Raw genomic sequence first — 23,144 nt, 5'->3', positions numbered from 1 at the left:
TGTTGATGTCATCGTTGTTAGATAGGACAGAGAGAAACTGAGAGTAGAGGGGAAGACAGAAAGAGGGAGAGAAAGATAGACACCAGTAGGATGTCTGGCTTCTGTAATTGCTTCTCCACTGGAAATGGACGTTGACAGGATGACCCATACTCCCAGCCTGTTTCTATCTTTCTCTAGTGGGGTAGGGTTCTGGGGAGGTGGAGGTTCCAGGACACACTGGTGAGGTCGTCTGCCCAGGGAAGTCTGGATGGCATCATGGTAGGGTATGTAACTTGGTGGCTGAGAAGCAGTAAGATATAAACCAGGACAGATTGTTTAATAATCAAGAACTTAAAGGTAAGAATAGAGCAGATGGGACTAAGGGTTGTCATGTGGAAAGAAGCTAGGAAGTCTGTTTTAGGTATATTCCAAGGGAGGACCACAATTTGACCATTACAATGATCCTTCTTGACAATGCAGAAGCTACTGAACTAGAAATACGTTAGAGACAATAGCATTATCCTTAATAATGTCACTAGAGTTCTGCAACTAACTAGGGTAAGCCTTGAACTTAATTTCTACTAGGTTTATTCTGAATTAGAGCATGATTTATTTATTTTTACAAATTAGATGCAGAGTTACCCAATTAACTTGGCATAAAGAAATATGGGAGACCCAGCCATTAAACTATAAATTCCTTGTGTGTTGTTGTTGCTGAAAATTGAGTCCAGGTTCTTATAAATGCAGGGCATGCACTCTACCATTAAGCTACATTCCTGACCTCCTTGAATATTATTTACCATTGTATCTCCTAATGGTTTTGCCTGCTTCTTATACATATATTTGGTGTTAAGCAATAGTACATCTTTCAAATGAATGATTTATACGCTTGGAAAATTGTTTCAGATATAATAGACACAAATGTTTAGGAAGAAACAAACTGTCATGTTCCTTGTTATAGAATTAGAGAAAAACTTTTGAAAAAAGGTATTAAGAAAGGCAGTTATTTCATAGATTGCCTCTACCTCTTTTTCTGCTATAGGTATAGTGAGATAGTATGTATTCATCTCAAATACCATCTCTGCCATCAGTCTTCACCTTCATGTTCTATACACATAATCTCATAATATTTCAGTAGCATTCTCTCCTAGTAAAAGTGTTGAATATAATATATATGTATATATAGATGTTTGCTATCTTTAAATAAAACTCTGTAGATCTAAACTACATTATGCAATTTAAAATATAAAAACAAGTTAATAACAGGTGAGTTAAGCATGGAATAAAGAATTTTTCCTAAAGAAATGTTTCTACATTACTCCTACCACCACAATACCAATATCCCTCCACAGAAGTCCACTGAACACCATCCACCCTTATAACCTAGCCCCCCATCAAATCCCTTTTGGTAACCTCAGTTCTATGATCTGAGTCTAAAGGTTTGCCTTCCTTTTAATTGCTTTTTTTTCTTTCTTTGTCTCTTTACTTACCCCATATGGGAAAGATCATTGTATACTTTGCATTTACGTAAGTCTCCTTAGTATTTTAACATGGTCTGCTTCCTGCTCACCAGATCAACTCTGTTTGCAAGGTTTTTTAGTTTTGTCTTTTTTTTTTTTTTTAAATGTTTGGAGAGGCTTTTGTCTTTTAGGAAGAGGGCATCTTCCCGTGTCTGTTTCTATGGTGGCTTTTTTTCATGTATTATCATGGCTTTAGTATTGGTTTTTGAAGAAGGAATTCATACACCCTTTCTATTCATCTATCTAGGCCCCATTTCTCTCATTCTTTTGTATTTTTTTACTTTCCTGCCCACTTCCTAGTATCTTTACTAAGGGTTAAAAATAGTCTGATTATGTCTGTCAGAACTGTATTATTGTGTCTTTTGATTGTGTTATTATGTAGTATTTCACCAACTTTAAAATATCTATAATGTTTTCAGCAGAATAGAGATGGAAAACATTCAGAAACTGAAAGATTTGTATAAATCGGGCAAAATGGGGTCTGGTGGTGGCCCACTTGGTTGAGCACACATGTTACAATGCAAAAGGGCTCAGGCTAGAGCCCCCAGCAATCACCTGCAGAGGGGAGCCAGAGCCTGCCATGCCTCTTATATTCATAATATAAAATCCATATGCTTTTAATATGCTTTCCACAACATGAGAATGGGGTTCCCTATCATTAGGGAGTAGCAATGATTTCCCTAAATAGCTGAATATAAGATGATTTTATTTTAGATTCGTGAAAAATGGAAGATAGTACCACAGACACAGAACCAGAGGAAGAGGAGAGAGAAAAGGATAAAGAAGACTTCATTTATGCTGTAGTACCTACAGTTAATATCCGAGATGAGCGGTTTGTGGATTTATCTACAACTCCAGCCTTCACTTTTCTACATCAGGTATATTTCTCTTTACATATTATTATAATAAGACCTGATTTATCACCTATGTAAAAATACAGATAAATGGGGGCCAGGCAGTGGCACACTAGGCTGAGTGCACACTTTACTATGCACAAGGATCCTGGTTCAAGCCACCAGTTCCTACCTGTAGGAGGACGTTTCACAAGTGGTAAAGTAGTGCTACAGATTCTCTCTCTCTTTTTTAAAATATTTACTTACTCTCTTTTGTTGCCCTTGTTGTTTTATTGTTGTAGTTATTATTATTGTCATCATTGTTGGATAGGAACAGAGAGAAATGGAGAGAGGAGGGGAAGACAGAGAGGGAGAGAGAAAGACACCTGAAGACCTGCTTCACCGCTTGTGAAGGGACTCCCCTGCAAGTGGGAAGCCGGAGGCTCGAACTGGGATCCTTACGCCAGTCAATGCACTTTGCGCCACATGCACTTAACCCACTGTGCCACCACCCAGCTCCGACATCAGCATATTTTATTGCACCAGAATTTATTCTCAAGTCAGCAAAACTCTTACAACTGTTGGATTCAAACAACTTTATTTCTATAGTGAGCACTATGGAGATTCTTCCTAATAAACATGTGTAACTTTTAAAAGTTCCTTTGGGGTATATCAATCCTACAGGTTTTTGAACTTCTTTGTAAGAGCTGTTCTCTTTCAGCTGTCTAAACAGAAGCTGTATCAGCAAAGTAACAAGAGTTCAGGTGGCAACTGAAAGAAAGCAGTCTAAAAGCCACTTCCAAAGGTCAAGATGCTTGGCATCATTAGAAAGAACCATTAGCCGCTTAAATCATTTATTGTTATTAGGACTAGTTGCACAATTGACCCAGTGCTACTGAATTGCAAAACATGAATGTATATTCTCATTTAATATTATCTGCAGTATTTATTCAATACGGCATTCATGACACTGATTTGGGTCCAAACTATTTTTGCATATATTATATATATATATATTGGAGAGACTATATTTTTACAACCTAATAATTCACAAAGATCTTCATGATCTTCTTTGCTGAGCAGGAACTCATCCTTCTTTTTTTAAAAAAATTTTTTTATATTTATTTCCTTCTGTTGCCCTTGTTTTGTTGGTGTAGTTATTATTATTGTTGTTGATGTCGTTGTTGGATAGGACAGAGAGAAATGGAGAGAGACAGAGAGGGGGAGAGAAAGAGACCTGCAGACCTACTTCACTGCCTGTGAAGCGACTTCCCTACAGGTGGGGAGCCTGGGGCTGGAACCAGGATCCTTACGCCAGTCCTTGTACTTTGCACCGCCTGTGCTTAACCCGCTACCACCGGGCTCCCCTATCCTTATTCTGATGCCCAGGAAACTGCCACATGTTTCCTGAGCATAATACAAGGTATTGGCTATCCATAAATGCATGTATTCACATTGTCCCTTGAAATACTATACCACTGAAACAAAATCAAATCAAATCAAGTCAAATACTTCCATGCACCTCAGTTTGCAACCCCTAGCTCTGATTTTTCAGTAGCTGACTCTGAATGGCCATGTCATTCAAAATACTTTGCTGAGCAGCTAGTTCACTGTATTTTCTTCAGCTTCTCAACTCCTTAATCCTTGATACAGGGTCATTAACAGATATTGGTTGAATATATCCTCATCATTAGACATCTTGCATAGAAAATTTAGAGTTGTCCACTTACTTGTCATAGTAATTAAGCAATAAGACCTAGCAGGGTGGGAGCTACACTGTGTCAATTCATACTTTTGGATGAACGCTCAATTGAGGCTTGAAAACTAAGCCAAGGGGTGAGTGACTGTCTAAGACTCCTGTTCCCCAGCTCTCCATCATTCTTACTGTGGGATATTTTTGCACCATCAGAAATTTGAACCTGCTCACTTTTTTCATTTAAGAAAAATTTTATTTCATATATAGCATACATGTCTTAAAGTTCATAAATACTCAAGAGTACACTTGGGTGAATTATTACATATGCTTTCATCTAATATATTCTCCCAATCCTAACTCTTTCCCTGTATTCTCTGTTAGAGGGTTAAATATCATTTATAAATATGTCTTGCATACTCCTCCATTCCTGCTATATTTCCTTTTAGATCAAGATATATTTTCTGCAACTCAGAGGTTCATGGAGATGAGGTTCTTCCCAGTTGTTGTTTCTACTAAAGATACTACTAAGTTTTGCCTTTAAAAAAAATTGCCAACTGCGTTTTCCCTTTGCTGGGGATTGGGGCCTGCATGACAAATCCACCTGTCCCATCCTTTCTGAAAGAAATTGAGAGTTAAGGTGGAGATAGTGAGGGAGAGAGAGAGACACCTGTAGCACTGCTTCACTATTCATGATGCTTTCCCCTTGCAGGTGGGGGATGAGAATTTGAACCCAGTTCTTCAGGCATGGTAACATGCTTACCACCACCTGGTCCCAGTATTGCTTCTTATTAAATATCATATAGCTAGAATCATGCAGCATGTTTTCTTTTGAGTCTGGCTTCTTTAAGCTCATTATCATATCTGTGAAATTCATAACATTGTATGTGGCAGTAGTTCAAGTTATTATTATTATTATTATTATTTTATTTTTTGCGTCCAAAGTTATTGCTGGGGCTCAGTGCCTGCACTACGAATCCACTGCTTCTGGAGGCCATTTTCCCTATTTTGTTGCCCTTGTTCTTACCCTTGTTGTCATCATTATTATTGTTGTCATTGCTGTTGTTGTTGGATAGGACAGAGAGAAATCAAGAGAGGATGGGAGACAAGAGAGGGGGAGACAGACACCTGCAGACCTGCTTCACTGCCTCTGAAGTGACCCCACTGCAGGTAGGGATCCGGGGTCTCGAACCGGGATCCTTATGCCAGTCCTTGTGCTTTGCGCCATGTGCGCTTAACCCGCTGCGCTACCACCGGACTCCCTCAAATTATTTTTATTGCCATATACTAGTCTGTTTGCAGGTGTATCTCATAATTTGCTTTTTTATTCTATGCTATTTAGAGATTTGAATTGTTTACAAACCCCATGATTATTCTTGTGCATACTTTATACTTATGAGTTTCTTTCTCTTGTGTGCATATCTTTTTTTATTGTTAATTACCAACAGGGTTATCACTGGGACTCAGTGCCTGCATGACCAATCTTCTACTCCTGGTGGACTTCTTATTTTAGAGAGACAGAAATGGAAAGGGAAGGAGGTAGGGAGGGAAAGAGATAGAGACACCTGCAGCATTGTTTCACCACTCATGAAGCTGCATTCCTGCAGGTGAGAAGTGGGGATATGAACCAGAGTCCTTGCACATAGTAACCCTATATCCTACCACCTGACACCCTCCCCACCTATGTGCATAACTTGGAATGTGGTTACTGTATCGTAGTCTAGGTTTATATTGAGTTCTAGTAGATGCCTTCTATTAAAAAATATATATATATTCTATATTCTAACATACTCTGGCGAACTCTATGTAACTCTTTTCATTCAGTACCATAGCAAGGACCATGTGTTATTTTATTTGTATCCTATGTAGTCCCTGACTTAATAATGCCTTGCATAGAAAAGCAGTAGATACTTAGTACAAAATATTTTCTTTTTCCAAGTCCCTCATAACATTAAAAAATATACTTTAAAAATATGTACTTTTGATTTTGTTTATTTGTTTCAGAGAGAGAGAGAAAGAAGGGAGAGAGAAAAACTATCATAACTCTGCTACCCCTGGTGCTATCCATGGTGTTCTCAAGTGGTGCCAGGGCTTGAACCTAAATCCTTAAGGCTTGTTAGGGAGGAGCTATCTCCTGACCCCTAAAAATTATTCTTTTATTCTTTTAACAAATAGCTTCTGTGCCTGTTTGTTCAGAGCATCATGTTAAAATCTGTTACACTCCAAAGCAGAACAAAAATTCCAATTTTCACGTTATTCCCCTAGTTAAGATTTCTACCTATTGGTAGGTTGCTGCTTAAAATAGCACTGATATGTAAGTGTGACCTCAACAGTCAAATGTCAGTGTGTCAGATGTTGAACTTTCCAAGACTTGAAAGTCATAAATCTATTCTTGTCTTAATGCCGAGAATCAAAATCAAAACATGCAATTATCTTGCCTAAGACTTTGGCTTTTCACCAAGACTCATATGGTTCCTCCTTTCTTTTCATTTCCTGAAAATAATTCTTGTGCCAATCATTGTTAAGTATTTGATCTGACTTAGCCAAATGGTAGAGAAAATATAACACAGCAGCATTTGAGAGGCCTGAGAGGCAATGTGAACACTGAAGGGAAACACTGAGGAAGTAAAAATGTGAGTTAGTACAGATTACACAATTGTGTAAAAGTTGAATATGAGAGTATACAAGTAATCATGGGTAAGAAGATACAGAAGAATTAAGTTTGTTGATATGTCATGTTTTCACTGAAATAGGTTCTATAAAATTTTACCCTTCTTTACATGGCATTAATGCATACAAGCACTACTATTTTAGCTCCTTATAATTTGAGTTAAGTAAACTGTATGCTAAAAGAATATTTGGCACTTCTTAAAATAATTCTTTTTAGTCCCCTATCTTTTTCTTTTTTTTTTTCTTTTTTCTTTTTTGCCTCTACAGTTATCACTGGGGCTTGGAGTTATCACTTCTCTTGGAGGCCATTTTCCTCATTTTGTTGCCCTCATTGTTATTGTTGCCATTGATGTTGTTGTTGTTGGATAGAACAGAGAGAAACTGAGAGAGGAGGGGAAGACAAGAGAGGGGGAGAGAAAGACAGACACCTGCAGACCTGCTTCACCACCTGTGAAGTGGCCCCCTGCAGGTGGGTAGCCCGGGGCGCTCCAACCAGGATCCTTGTGCTTTGTGCCATGTGCACTTAACCTGCTGTGCTACCACACAATCCTCCCACTCCTCTTTTTCCTTAGTTACCACATCTCAATAATAGCTATTCTTAGAGGATATAATTCCAAAAAAAAAAACCCTAGATTTTTAAAATAAATCTTCTACAAGTCTTGCTATGATTGGCATATTTTCACTTTTCCTCAGACATCTAGGCAGCCTTGCAAGAATAATATTCCAAAATTTTAACTGGCCATCAAATAATTTTAACAGACTGATACTTTATAAAATAATACAGATGGGTTCTACCCTTCTATTCCCCCCTTAATTTCTCTTGTTAAAATATAAATTTAGAAGTAGTCTCAGTATAGAAGTACTTGAGGTATTGACATGGTTTTTATCTACTTACAAATAGAAAAATGGGGGGCCAGGCCGGTAGCACAGTGGGTTAAGCTCACATAGCTCCAAGCACACGGACCAGCTCAAGGATCCCAGTTCAAGACCCCAACTTCAAACCTGCAGTGGAGTCACTTCACAAGCCGTGATAAAAGTCTGTAGGTGTCTATCTTTCTCTCCTCCTCTCTGTCTTCCTCTCTTCTCTTGATTTCTGTTTGTCCTGTCAAACAACAGCAGTGACAATAATAACAACAAAGGCAACAAAAATGGGGGAAAAAATGACCTCCAGAGCAGTGGATTCGCAGTGCCAGTATCAAGCCCCAGCTATAACCCTGGAGGAAAAAATAAATAGAAAAATGTATATAGGAACTACAAGGATAGTGACCATATTCCATATTCCAAAGTAGTTCCACATCCCCAGATGCATATAAGAAAATTATATACTGCAAAAGAGTTTAGGATGAGAGAAAAGCAAGTCTCATGTATGAGTACTCTTCAGAATGAAAGGTCTGAAGAATTGATTCTGGCTGAGAATCTGGGATGGTGCTCAAAACTCTGCTGTCTAAATAGGCCATGGTGAGTAGAAACTAAGAATCAGAAGAGCATCAAATACCAGGAATATAGAATTGACAGTTTCTCTGCTGCTAACTGTGAAATTATTTTCCTGGACATACTCTGAATTTTTTTTTCTTTCTGAGCTTAGACAACATGTCACTCAGTCAGGCCTAGAAACTAAAGGAAATGTAACAGCAGTCTTCCCTCAGTCACTCGTCTCTGCATCTTTGTACTTAATTTTCTTCTCTTTTTTCTTTCCCCTTCCCTTTTTTCAATTCCTTCTTCTGATTTTATGAGGATCTAATTTGTGTGTTTACATGTGTGTTGCCTTTTTTAAGCCAAATATTTTTAAAAAATTTAAATAACTCTATTTTTCATTGATTCTTTAATTATTTGTGTACATCTATGTTCATAACAGCAGTATTTGTTATAGCTCAAACTTGAAATCAACCCAGATGCCCAACAGATGATTGACTAGTCAAGAAAGTTATGATGTTTATACACAATGGAATACTACTCAAATTGTGTATAAACATCATAATTCTCTTGACTAATCAATCATCTGTTGGGCATCTGGGCTGATTTCAAGTTTGAGCTATAACAAATACTGCTGTATATATATATATACGGGAGGGGCTAGGCAGTAGTGAACCAGGTTAAGTACACATAGTCCAAAGCTCAAGGACCGCACAAGGAACCCGGTAAGCCAACACCTGGCCCCCTACATCTATTTTTAAATGAGTGGAATTGATCTGCTTTTCATATGTTTAAGAGTATTTTCAAAATATAGTGTATTAATAGAAAGTATGAGCTACAGCCAGGCCAACAGATCAGGAGATATTGAATTTGAAATAATAGCTTATTATCTTCAATTCTTTAGAGAAGGGGCCATGGCATGCATTGGTGAGGAAGAGGGAGAAACTGTGGGCAGAACCCTTTATTGTCATTGCCTTTGGAAGGAATGGGTGAGGCAGGTAAATGCATTCGTGGCTGACTAATTGAGTACTTTCAGTAGGCTGTGGGCCATAGAAGACATCTCTATTAGTAGCAGGTATTGAGATGATTTGGACAGGCATACAATGGTCAGTGCCTAAGAACTCAGTAAAGGAAGTGACTGAGTGGACTGATTGGTTTGCGTTTGAAAAGTGTGCACACAGCAAGAGAGCACTTCCTCTGAAGGGCTTGTGGGGAGGGTGGGTGGTGGTTAAAGGAGGCCGGAAACCAAGGAAAGGTGACTCAGAGATATTATCAGGTTGTCTAGAACAAAGTGTATCTAGCATCAGCATATAGGGCAGATGTAAAAGCACCAACTTTACAGAAGCTAAAAGCATGGTTATTCAAAGACTTATTTGTACTTCCCTTTTGTGAATTCTGTTCAATTTTTGGTCCATTCTTTTACCATATAGTTTTTTCTTATAGATTCACAAGATCTCTTTATACATTTAGAAAGCCTTCTTTTGTATAGAACATATTGTAGAAATCTTTTAATTTACTAGAATTTTAAAAGTTTACTTAAGATATTTTTCTTCCAAGTTGGGGAGACAGCATATCGTTTTGTGAAAGAGTTCATGTCTGTGGCTCTGAGGTCCCAGTTTCAGTCTCCAGAACTACCATAAGCCAGATCACAGCAGTGCTCTGGCGTTTCTTGCCCCCGCCCCCTCAAATGTACAAATAATAAAATAAATTTAAGAAAAAATATTTTTCTTCCATGTGGAAGATTTTTTTTTCTATTTTATTGAGTTATTAGTAACAAATACAATCATAAAATATTCAGTGTATAACATACACACAGTTATGGTATGTGTATATTACATACATATACTTTGTAAAAGGATTTTTTTGCAGTCTAGTTAGTTGACACACCCTTCACCACATACACATTCATATATACTTGCTACTCAGCAAATTTCATTACTGCAATACAAAGTTATCAGTTAAAGAATTTTATTTTAATCTATTTACATTACTGATCTTTTCTCTTACAGCTTTAGGATTTTGTATAATACTTAAGAAGACCTTTGTTACTCTGAGACTATAAATTGTTTCCTGTGTTTTCTCATAGTACATTGATAATGTGAGTCATTGAATTTTAACCTTTGCTCTATCCGGCATCTATGCTGTTGTAAGGAGAGACGGAAAGGAGATGCCAGCTCAGCACCCTGTGCCAGGTTCCTTATCTTTCTCTACAAAAACTCTTTGCAAATTTCCAACCAATACATACCTAGGTGGAAGTAAACAGGGATACCTAGGTGCTATCAGAGACACAAAATAAGTGGTACAAGAATTTATGACATCAAGGCGTGTGCAGTTTGCCTGACTGGGCAATTCATGTGGAGGTCAGAGTGAGTGCAGGTGTGAGAGGGTTCAGCAGAAGCAGACATGGCTGCCGAAGTGTTTGAGTCCATTGGCAAATTTGGCCTGGTTTTAGCTCTTGCCGGAGGCGTGGTGAACTCTGCCTTGTATAATGTGGATGCTGGTCACAAAGCTGTCATTTTTTATCGGTTTCGAGGCGTACAGGACATTGTGGTAGGAGAAGGCACTCACTTTCTCATCCCATGGGTACAAAAACCGATTATCTTTGACTGCCGCTCTCGGCCACGAAATGTGCTAGTAATTACTGGCAGCAAAGATTTACAGAACGTCAACATAACCCTGCGCATCCTTTTCCGGCCGGTTGCTAGCCAGCTTCCTCGCATCTTCACCAGCATCGGGGAGGACTATGACGAGCGTGTGCTGCCATCCATCACCACAGAGATCCTCAAGTCAGTGGTGGCTCGCTTTGATGCTGGAGAACTAAACACGCAGAGAGAGCTGGTTTCCAGACAGGTGAGCGATGACCTTACGGAGTGAGTGGCCACCTTTGGGCTCATCCTGGATGAGGTATCCTTGACACATCTGACCTCCGGGAAAGAGTTCACAGAAGCGGTAGAAGCCAAACAGGTGGCTCAGCAGGAAGCAGAGAGAGCCAGATTTGTGGTAGAAAAGGCTGAGCAGCAGAAGGCAGCCATTATCTCTGCTGAGGGCGACTCCAAGGCCACTGAGCTGATGGCCAATTGGCCACCGCAGGCGACGGTCTGATTGAGCTGCGCAAGCTGGAGGCAGCGGAGGACATCGCCTACCAGCTCTCACACTCGCGGAACATAACCTACCTGCGGTCTGGGCAGTCAGTGCTCCTCCAGCTGCCCCAGTGAGGCCCCCGCACCTCCTTGGAGCCATCTGGGCCGCAGCCCTGATGATCATTCACGCCGCCTTCCTTCTGCCCCGGCCCCAGAAATCACTGAAATTATGTGATTGTCTGTGAGAGAAGGGAATAAAGTGAAATCATTTTAGATCTCTTAAAAAAAAAAGAATTATATGACATCAAATGTATTAAGAAGGTAGAAATTTTGTTTATAGTAAAGAACACATCTAAGAATGGGTAGACTGAACATATCTTACAACTTAATAGTCTAGAAAAAAAAATCTTGGATTAGCAGGTGTTTGGGGAGTGGTTCAGCAAAAATGGATCTTAGTTCTGGCTCTCCAAGTGCTAGCCTTGAAGGCTCTGAAAGTCATTATGTTTTAGCCTCAGTCGACATTAATAATAAACTTCTGAACTTTGGATCATTTAGGTGTGCTGACCGCTGACCAGCTATTTATCTTATTTTATTAATGCTTTAATAGTGATTTACAAGATTACAAGATAATGGGGTATAATCCCATGCCACTTCTACCTCCAGAGTTCTGTGCTCCCATCCCCCTCAAGCAATAATGACTATAGTTCTCACAAGGTTGAATATATATGTGTGTGTGTATATACACATATATACATATATATGTATTTCCCCATTATATATTTATATATGTATATGTATATATATGTATATTTTCCCCCCATTTTATACACTTTTATTGCCCTGCCTTCACTTCCTTTATAAGCCACACCTACACCCATCACAACTTCCAGGTATCTCCTTTTTCCTCTTCCCTCTCAAGTAAGAGAAATAGCAATTGACTTCCTCAGCCCTTCTCCAGATTCTCTTACCTCTCAGCGGTGGTATAAAAACAAAGGTTCTGAGCTGGGGCCCTATTCAGGAAGTCATGAGAATCCCAAACAGACATGATGGGCCTAGACCTCGAATAAATCCCTCTCTCCATTGTTACCAGTCACTCCTATCAGGTACAACACAATAGACCCCTTTGTGAGCCCCCATAGGATCTTGCCCTCAGCTTGGATCAACAACAGTAGAGAGAATGTTCCATCCTCTGAAGGGAGGCTAGACAACATACTCTGTGATACACCTGAGGAAGATGGGTCCTGATATTGGGGCAGCTTGGAATGTTCCTACTTATGACTATAGAACTTGAGTTCAGATCTACAGGGATGCCAGGCCACATAGGCTCCTAAGCTGAATATGGGCCCCAGATCAGATCAAATAAATGGAGATTATAGTCAACAATATTTATGTACCTTTCCTATATTTGGGAGCTACTCTCTTCCCTGATCCAGCTTTCTGATCCGTTTTCCAGCCATGACATCATCTCCCAGACAATAACTTGGATCCACCTGTATATCAGATTTCAGGCTCAATAAAAAAAAAAAAACTAGTATAGCCACAGGCCCTTTGGAATATATATATATATATATTACAACTTGCTCAGCCACTTATCTGTTGTTGGACACCTGGGTTGTTTCTAGGTTTTGGCTATTACAAATTGTGCTGCCAAGAACATATGTGTACACAGATCTTTTTGGATGGGTGTGTTGGGTTCCTTAGGTTCTATCCTCAGGAAAGGAATTGTAGGATCATAGGGTAGGTCCATTTCTAGCCTTGTGAGAGTTCTCCAGACTGTTCTCCACAGATGCTGGACCAACTGACATTCCCACCAGCAGTGCAGGAGGGTTCTTTTGACCCCACAACCTCTCCAGCATTTGTTGCTGCTACCTTTTCTGATGTATGACATTCTCACAGGAGTGAAGTGGTATCTCATTGTTATCTTTATTTGCATTTCTCTGACAATAAAGACTTGGAGCATTTTTTCATGTATTTCTTGGTCTTTTGGATCTCTTCTGTGGTGAATAGTCTGTCCATGTCCTCTCTCCATTTTTGGATGGTGTTATTTGTTTTCTTGTGGTTGTGTTTGGCAAGCTCTTTATATATTTTGGTTATTAAATTCTTGTCTGATGTATGGCATGTAAATATCCCTTTGGAATATAAAATGGAGACCCACCCAATTCTTCATCTGCACTGTTCCAGCCTTTAGGTTAATGATTAGTCAACAATTTGTTTGGCTTTATATGTTAACTCTCTTTTAAGCCACCAGGCTCCAGATTCTAGCATGATGACAGACAGACAACTTCACCAATGTGTCCTGGAGCTGGATAGGAGTTGTACCTCTCCTATCCTATGGTTCTGTCAGTGTTTCCTTTTTATAAATAAAATAAAATAAAATAAAATAAAAAGTAACTTTAAAAATAAACTTCCAAAACCAGTTTTTGCATCCTCCAGCTAATTTCCCCCCTTCAGCATCTCCACCCATCTTCCCTTTGATATCTTTGGCCACTTGATTATTTTGTTAAACATTCCTCAGGCCAGTTTTCCTCCTCATCAATATCCTATCATCACTTCCCAGGCGCCAGACACAGAACTAAACAAGGTCACAGGTGGCAGGGGGAGGTTGTAAAGACAGCTTTGAAATTTTCCTGTCTTTATGACAAAGAGTAAGTGCCACCTACTTAATCTTATAGTCAAATCCCTCTAACAGTCTGACCCTTTATCCTTTTCTTCTTTTTTTGTTATTGTCCTCTGTCACCTAGCCTTTGCTCTGAACAAATTAGTTGTATTGTTTTCCTTATTGTCTCCAGATCTTCCAACCTGTTGATGTCTTTACTTAGCCTGCACCCACCTTTAGGCTCAGCTACTACCTTTTTCTTGAAGTATCTCACTTTCTGACAGATTAGGATTTCTTCTGTTTCTGTAATCTCTCTGGTAGTGTTTATACTTTACCCACTTACTATTCTTTCTTGTTTTATGGTTATTGATGTCCTTGTTGTTGTCACTGGGGTTTTAATGCTTCAAATTCATTTGTCCAGTTACAGAGACAGAGACAGAGAGAGGTACCACTATACCAAAACTTCCTCCAGTGCTACAGTGCTCCCATATCACCATACTGGGAGTTGGAAACTGGGTCACCAGCATGATAATACAGGCACCCTCCCAGGAGAGAAATACCATCAGCCCCTTTTATGAATTAAGTAACTAATTATAACACACCTGTGCTTCATGCCTCTGCATATCCACTACTTCCTGCAGACACTTTCCCTCTTCCCTAAAAAGAGAGGAGAGACAGGCAGAGAGAAAAGAAAGACACCACAGCAATTACAGTGCATGGTCCTCCCATATGATCTCAGGGGCTTAAACGTGGGTCCTAGTGCATAGTAAAGTATTCAGTCTTACAGGTGAGCTATATCCCTGACCCTTTCCTGTTTGTTTGGTTTACATTAATCTATAGGAGTTGTCATTCATTTATACATATCATTTTCAAAGGAATATATATACACAGTAGTTAATAACTCCCCACCAAAGAAATCACACTACTAAATCACTAGTTTATAATATAAAGTTTTTAAAAATTATTCTAAATGTCTAAATGCATCTACACATCAAATTTGCATACGTTTTCTGATAGTTAAATAACAAAATGGGAATTTTTGTTACCAAGTTAGGAAAATCATACATGTTTCTAGTCTTGTTTTTCAGGTTAAACCCACAAATGATATGCATGGGGGGGGGGACATAATTTAAAAATAAAACCTTTTTTTAAAATGAGATTGAAGGAGCCTTAAGATACAGAGTCACTGGATCAAGTTTGCGAACCTGAACTTCAACAGTTCAGCACATGAAATACCAACTCTGTTTTCATCCTGAATATTAGTCTTCCTGTCCAACTTTCATAACTATACAATCTTTTGTTTAATCTAATAAAATAAAGATTTTATTTTATAGTATAGAGCTTTTGAAAACCACAATCATCAACAGCATTCATTTAGAAATGATAGTTACATTTTAAAATAATTCTTATTATATAACAAATGAAAATAAGGAGTTTGGCATTTATATAGGAAATCTTTTAGTGTCTCAGGAATTTACAAAGTGTTTTGTATTTAAGATGTTCTCATCAGTGAATTCTGCCACGTAACCATGGAAGTAAATCAGTATTTGGAGAGAAGAAAAAATTGTTTTTCTTTTCTGTCAGAACTGTTATAAATTCTGACTTTACTGTTGGAAGAAAATGATTTTTAGCCATTAATTTAAGTAGGGACATTAACACACACACACACACACACACACACACACGCACATATATATTCATGTATGTATGTTTTAAATATCTCCTGTCCACCGGCTGTTATATAATTGTTGACTTTTTTTTTCTTTAAACATACAAGAAACATTTTTCACCTTAAACTGAAGTTTAATTGGAAATACATTATGGGTCATGCAAAAAAAAAAAAAAATCAGAGTAGGCGTGGCACAAAGGTTTACCATCTGTGTACTTTACCACAGAATTACCATAGATGATTTACCATGAAAAAATAGCTCATATCATGGGAAGTCCACCAAGAAAGCAGGAAGGTTAAGAATGGTTAATGGTCCACACATGATAAACAGGTTGTAGATATCAGAGGTTTGCTTGTTTTTTCAGGGTCAACTTTAGTGAGTATAAAACGTATTACCTCCTGTTGCAGTATTAATCATAGCAAACAGAGATAACATTGGAAATGATCGTAAGGAAAATGTTCAGTGCCTGATTAGCACTCAGCAGTTGACAGCTGCTTGTTGTTATTCATATTTAAAAGCAAAACTCTCTTCAAAAACTTAAGACAATTTACTTTAATTATCTGGGGGAAAATGATAATACTATTATTATTGAGTGAGAAATAAATGTAAGAAAATCATTTTGTAGGCCCTTCTTTATTTTTTATTTTTATTTATTTATTTAAGAAACGATTAATTAACAAAACCATAGGGTAGGAGGGGTACAACTCCACACAGTTCTCACCACCCAATCTCCATATCCCACCCCCTCCCCTGATAGCTTTCCCATTCTCCATCCCTCTGGGAGCATGGACCCAGGGTCATTGTGGGTTGCAGAAGGTAGAAGGTCTGGCTTCTGTAATTGCTTCCCCACTGAACATGGGCGTTGACTGGTTGGTCCATACTCCCAGTCTGCCTCTCTCTTTCCCTAGTAGGGTTTGTCTCTGGGGAAGCTGAGCTCCAAGACACATTGGTGGGGTCTTCAATCCAGGGAAGCCTGTGTAGGCCCTTCTTTATAGTTTCACATTAACGCACACTTCTTTCTTATAGATGATGAAAAACTAGTTCTTAGAGGGTAGAAGCTAAAAAAGCTTTCACATTAAATGCTAATGATTAAACTCAGGTTCTGAGAATTTAGAAAGTCATTATTTAGACCAAAGTATTTAAAAAAATATTATCCAAATAGCGACTTTCTTTTTTTTTAATTTATTTTAAAAATAAGACATTTACAAAAACGGAGGATAAGAGGGTTACAACTCCATACAATTACCACCACCAGATCTCTATATCCCCTCCCCTCCCCTGATAGCTTTTCCATTCTTTATCCCTCTGGGAGTATGGACCCAAGGTCATTGTAGGTTGCAGAAGGTGGAAGGTCTGGCTTCTGTAATTGCTTCCCCACTGAACATGGACATTGACAGGTTGATCCATACTCCCAGTCTGCCTCTCTCTTTCCCTTGTAGGATGGGTTTCTGGGCAAGTGGAGCTCCAGGACATATTGGTGGGGTCATCTGTCCAGGGAAGTCTGGTCGCATCATGCTGGCATCTGGAACCTGGTGGCTGAAGAAAGTTAACATACAGAGCCAAAAGAATTGTTGAGCAACCATAGACCTAAAGGCTGGAATAGTGCAGATGAAGTGTTGGGGGGAGATACTCACTGCAGACTATTGTGTACTTTTGCTTTCAGGTATATATTTTGCCCTAGTTTATGGATACGTGTGAATATATGCTCTATCTCAGGGGACCTGGTCTATATCTAGGTTTTGGGACTTTGTTAGGAAGTGAACCACCTGGGATGGAATTAGAGTATACTATGAAAGGAAAGTTCTCACCTGAGTAATGAAGCTGAAGAGTTGTCATTCCACACCTGAAATCTCTGGACACAGTCTGAAGTGAAACATGCTGAGGTGGCACTAGTTGCGTTCAAATAATGACTTTCTAAATTCTCAGAGTCTGCATTTAATCTCTAGCATTCAAGATTTTCTCTGAATAATTCAGGATGATACTACTTAAAATTAATTGCTTCACTATTATAAAAGATCTCATACAAAAGTTCAGTGAATTTAGGATCACATATAATCTGAATTTGAAATGGAATTAGAGAATACCGTGATGCAATATCATTTGGCCTGACTTGAGAGAAGCATGCAGGGCAGTGATCCCCACCCCAGAGGTTCCAGGATTGGGAGAAACAGAGGCTCTATAGAGGAACTGGGAGATTCCTGTTGTCTTAGAGTTTAAGAAGACAGTAGATAGTTATTGCAATAATCACATTGTTTGGCAATTGGGTTAACTTTGAAGAATCCCTTTATTAGGATTTGCTGTATCAAATGAAATATGGTGAGGGTGTACACACCCTCACCATATTTCATGTCCTTTGACATTGTCTGCATATAGCTATGCCACCAGTTGCTTTTGTTCTCCCTGGACTAAGCTTTAAAGAGAGTCAACATATCAAAGACATAGCCTATGTATTAAAAAGACTCAGTCTGTGCTTTAAAAAGTTTGAAATATTCAATCAATTTCCCCTCTCATATTAATTAGATAGTGATTTATATGACTGCAAATTGACAGGAGTGTACATAAACACCTCTCCCACCACCAAAAGAGTGTGTCCCATCCCCTCCTCCCCAGCTCCCCCCTTCTCACCCTGTGAAGCTGAATATTCACCCTCACCCTCCAACCAGGGTTTTTTCTTTGGTGCCCCACTCCAAATTCAGTCAACTCCTGCTTTTAATTTCCCTTTCTGTTCTTTCTCAACTTCTGTTGATGAGTAGGATCATCCCATACTCATCTTTATCTTTCTGTCTTAGCTCACTTAACATAATTTCTTCTAGCTCCATCCAAGATGGGTCAGAGAAGGTGAGTTCATTGTTCTTAATAGCTGAATAGTATTCCATTGTGTATATATACCACAGCTTTCTCAGCCATTCATCTGTTGTTGGGCACCTGGGTTGCTTCTAGGTTTTAGCTATTACGAATTGTGCTGCTATGAACATAGGTGTACACATATCTTTTTGGTTGGGCATTAGGAAGTCCTTGGGGTATATGCGTAGGAGAGGAATTACTGGGTCATGTGGAAGGTCCATGTGTAGCCTTGTGAGAGTTCTCCAGACTGCTCTCCACAGAGGCTGGACCAATTTACATTCCCACCAGCAGTGCAGAAGGGTTCCTTTGGTCCCACAGTCTCTCCAGCATTTGTTGCTGCGGTCCTTTTTGATGTATGCCATTCTCACAGGAGTGAGGTGGTATCTCAATGTTGTCTTTATTTGCATTTCTCTATCAATCAACGACCTGCAGCAATTTTTCATATGTTTGTTAGCCTTTTGTATCTCCTATGTAGGGAATGTTTTGTTTCTATCCTCTACCCATTTTTGAATGGGGTCAGTTGGTATTTTGTTGCTAAGTTTGCTGAGCTCTTTGTATATTTTGGTGATTAGTCTCCTGTCTGATGTATGGCATGTGAAGATCTTCTCTCATTCTGTGAAGGGTCTCCTTGTTTGTGTGATAGCTTCTTTGGCTGTGCAGAAGCTTTTCAATTTGATGTAGTCCCACTGGTTTGTTTCTGCTTTAGTCTTCCTTGCTATTGGGTTTGTTTCATCAAAGATGTTCTTGAGGTTTAGGTGGGAAAGTTTTCCACCAATGTTTTCCTCTAAGTAATTGATAGTTTCTTGCCAGGCTAGTGTCACGGGTGGGAGAGATGACCCAGGATCCAAGCTCATGGCAGTAGCAATGCAAATCTTTATTCATACGGGAGCCCCAGAGTCTGGCGTGAGCACAGTGGGTTAAGCCAGGTGGAGCCTCCCAGTCTGCATGCCTCACCTCCTCTAGGTCGGGAGGCAGGAGAGAGAGAAACCAGAAACAGAAGTGGCTTTTATAGGATAGAAGTGGCTTTTAAAGGATAGAACTGGAAGTGGCAAGTTGGATACGGAAATGGCTGGGAAAGGGGATAGAGAAAGGCAAAAGGATGCTGGGAAGATGGAAGCTTATTTAGCAACTGTTGTGAGGGTTTTAGCTGGTGGTATTAATGTTACCCTATAGGCAGGGCGAGTCTTGAGTTAGAAAGAAGATAGATCAGGTGAAACAATGAAACAATGATTATGTAAATATGCTATATTATCAGCAATGCAGGATGTGGGGGGGGGGGGGTTGGTTTAATGCCCAACAGTTTCTAATCTAACATCCAGGTCCTTGATTCATTTGGAGTTGATTTTTGTTTCTGGTGATACAAGGTGGTTCAGTTTCATTCTTCTGCATGTTACAACCCAGTTTTCCCAGCACCATTTATTGAAGAGAGCCTCCTTCCTCCATTTAATACTTTGGGCCTCCATATCAAAGACTGGATGTCCATAGGTGTGGGGGTTTAGTTCTGGGCTTTCAATTCTGTTCCACTGGTCTGTGTGCCTATTTTTGTTCCAGTACCAGGCTGTTTTGATGATAATGGCCTTACAATATTGTTTGAGATATGGGAGTGTGATACCTCCATTTCTGTTTCTTTTTCTCAAGATTTTTTTTGGGCAATTCTAGGTGTTTTCTGGTTCCAGATAAATGATTGCATTTTTTGTTCTATTCTCTTAAAGAAGCTTGGTGGAACTTTGATGGGTATTGCATTAAATTTGTATATGGCTCTGGGGAGAATATTCCTTTTGATGATATTTATTCTTCTAATCCATGAGCATGGGAAGTTTTTTCATTTCTTGGTATCAGTTTCTATTTCCTTGAATAGTGACTCATAGTTTTCAGTATATAGGTCTTTCACTTCTTTGGTCAGCTTTATTCATAGGTATTTTATTGATTTTTCTACAACAGTGAATGGGAGTGCTTTCTGGATGTCTTCTTCTTCAGATTTGGTGTTTGCATAAAGAAATGCCACTGATTTTTGTACATTGATTTTGTAGCCTGACACCTTGCTATATTTTCTAGTAACTTCCAGTAGTTTTCTGCTGGATTCTTTAGGTTTTTCAGTGTATACTATCATGTCATCTGCAAATAGTGAGAGCTTGACTTCTTCCCTTCCAATCTGTATTCCTTTGATTTCTTTCTCTTGCCTGATTGCTATGGCAATAATTTCCAATACTATGTTGAAGAGTAATGGTGATAGTGGACAGCCCTGTCTAGTCCCTGATCTGAGGGGGAATGCTTTCAGCTTCTGTCCATTGAGTATGATGTTGGCTGTAGGTTTGCTATATATGGACTCCACTATCTTGAGGAATTTCCTATCTATTCCCATTTTTTGTAGTGTTTTGAGCATGAATGGGTCCATTTTTGTACTTTCTCTGCATCTATTGAGATAATCATGTGGTTTTTGGTTTTGCTTTTATTGATGTGTTGAATGACATCGATTGACTTACGTATGTTGAACCAACCTTGCATTTCTGGGATAAATGCAAAATCCACTTGGTCGTGATGAACAATCTTTTTGATATACTGCTATATCTGGTTTGTCAGAATCTTGTTTAATATTTTGGCATCTATGTTCATCAGAGATATTGGTCTATAGTTTTCCTTTTTTGTTATGTCCCCATCTGCTTTTGGTATCAAAAGGGTGATGTTGGCTTCATAGAAGGTGGAAGGGAGTATTCCTGTTTCTTTAATCTTACGGAAAAACTTTAGAAGTATAGGTATTAACTGTTTCCTGAAAGTTTTGTAGAATTCGTTTGTGAAGCCATCTGGTCCAGAACTTTTGTTATTGGGGAGATTCTTAATAACGGTTTTGATTTCTTTGTCTCTGATTGGTACATTTAGGTTTTGTAGTTCTTCTTGGTTCAGTTTTGGAAGGACATATGTTTCTAGGAATTCTTCTAGTTCTTCCAGATTCTTTAGCTTCATGGTGTATAGTTCTTCATAGAAGTTTCGCATGATTCTCTGGATTTCTGTGGTGTCAGTCGTGATATCTCCTCTATCATTTACAATTCTATTAATTTGAGTCCTCCATTTTTTTATTTAGTGAGTCTGGCTAGGGGTTTTTCAATCTTGTTCAATTTTTCAAAGAATCAACATTTGACTTCAATGATCTTTTGTATGAGTCTCTTATTTTCGATGTTGTTTATTTCTGCTCTAATTTTAGTGATTTCTGTCCTTCTGGTTGCTTTAGGGTTCCTTTGTTCCTCTTCCTCTAAGTCCTTAAGGTGTGCAGTAAGTTTGTTTATTTGAGTTTTTTTCTTGTTTTTTAATATGTGACTCTATGGCTATGACTTTCCTTCTCAGTACTGCTTTAGCTGTGTCCCAAATATTGTGATAGCTTGTTTCTTCATTTTTGTTTGTTTCCAGAACGTTTGAATTTCTTGTTTGAGTGTCTCTCTGATCCAGTGGCTCTTAAGCAGTATGTTGTTTACTTTCCAAATTCTGTGTCTTTTAATAAGTTTCTGTTTGTTGTTAAATGTTAGCTTTACTCCACTGTGGTCCAAGAAGGTACTTGGGATGATTTCAGTGCTCTTGAATTTGTTGATGCTGTGTTTGTGGTCTAACATGTGGTCTATTCTTGAGTATGTGTTGTGTTGATTTGAAAAGAATGTGTATTCCAGTTTTGGGGGGTGAAGAACTCTGAAAATGTCCAGGAGGTCCAGTCTGTCCATCTCTTCATTTAATTCTCTTGTTTCTTTGTTGATTCTCTGCTTTGTTGATCTGTCTACGTGTGAGAGTGGGGTATTAAAGTCTCCCACTATTATTGTATTACTATTGATGTATTTTTGAAGTTCTTTCAGTAGGTGTTTGATGTATTTAGATGGTCCCTCATAGGGTACATAGATGTTAATAATTGTTAAATCTTATTGGTCGATTGGTCCTCTAATCATTATGTAATGACCTTGTCTATCTCTTATTACTTTATTTAATTTAAAGTCTATTGTGTCAGAGATGAGAATGGCTGCTCCTGCCTTTTTTTGTGGTCCATAGCCTGTATGTTAGTTTTCCATCCTTTCACTTTAACTCTGTGTTTGTCTTGTTGTGTCAGGTGGGATTCTTGCATGCAGCATATGGTTGGGTCGTGTTTTCTGATCCACCCTCCCACTCTGTGCCTTTTAATGGGTGAGTTTAAGCCATTGACATTTATTAATATTATGGATTTAATGTATTGTAGTGCCATCATTCAACAATTTTTTACTCTGATATATACTAAGTATTATAGTGATGTTCTTGTTTATAAGAGGTCTTTTAGAACCTCTTTCAGGGCAAGTATGGTGATGGTTGCCTCCTTTAACTGTTGTTTGTCTGAGAAGGTTTTGATGACTCCATCTAGTGTGAATGAAAGTCTAGTGTGAATGAAAGTCTTATGGGTTTTCCCCTGTATGTGACTTTTTGTTTTTCTCTTACATCCTTTAGGATCCTTTCTTTATCCTTACTTCTTCTCATCGTGACTATGATGTGTCTTGGTGTCTTCAGGTCTGGGTTGATTCTGTTTGGGACTCTCTGGGCCTCTTGAACCTTAATGTCCTTTCTGTTGTTTGGGTCTGGGAAGTTTTCTTTTATTATTTCCTCTAGAATGTTTACTTTTTCTTCCTCTCTTTCTTCCTCTGGTAGGCCAATGATAAGAATGTTACTTCTTTTGAGATCATCCTGTATGTCTCTGTTGTTGTTTTCAGTGTCTCTCAATCTTTTTTTGGATTCTTTTACCTCTTTTTTAGTTTTTCTTTAGCTCATCCTCTGTCTGGCTAATTATGTTTTTTCCTTTGTTAACCTCCTTTCCTTTCCCTCAGCTTCTTTCTTCAGTTCAGTT

General features: G+C 38.7%; 1 protein-coding gene and 1 pseudogene across 1 annotated transcript in view; both read left to right on the top strand.

Moving 5' to 3' along the window:
* The window catches only part of CCDC146 (coiled-coil domain containing 146), an 82,614-nt gene that overhangs the window by 11,557 nt on the left and 47,913 nt on the right, over positions 1 to 23,144 (top strand). Inside the window, exons 2-4 of the mRNA XM_060195659.1 lie at positions 2,214 to 2,377; positions 3,017 to 3,032; positions 10,561 to 10,978. Of these exons, the coding sequence (XP_060051642.1) occupies positions 2,225 to 2,377; positions 3,017 to 3,032; positions 10,561 to 10,978 (587 nt within the window). The 5' untranslated portion in view covers positions 2,214 to 2,224. The remainder of the gene's footprint in view (positions 1 to 2,213; positions 2,378 to 3,016; positions 3,033 to 10,560; positions 10,979 to 23,144) is intronic.
* Positions 10,512 to 11,415, top strand: LOC103120390 (prohibitin 1-like; annotated as a pseudogene).

This window comes from Erinaceus europaeus, chromosome 8, assembly GCF_950295315.1.
Source record: "Erinaceus europaeus chromosome 8, mEriEur2.1, whole genome shotgun sequence".
NCBI lineage: Eukaryota > Metazoa > Chordata > Mammalia > Eulipotyphla > Erinaceidae > Erinaceus > Erinaceus europaeus.
This window is presented reverse-complemented; position numbering and strand designations above follow the sequence as displayed.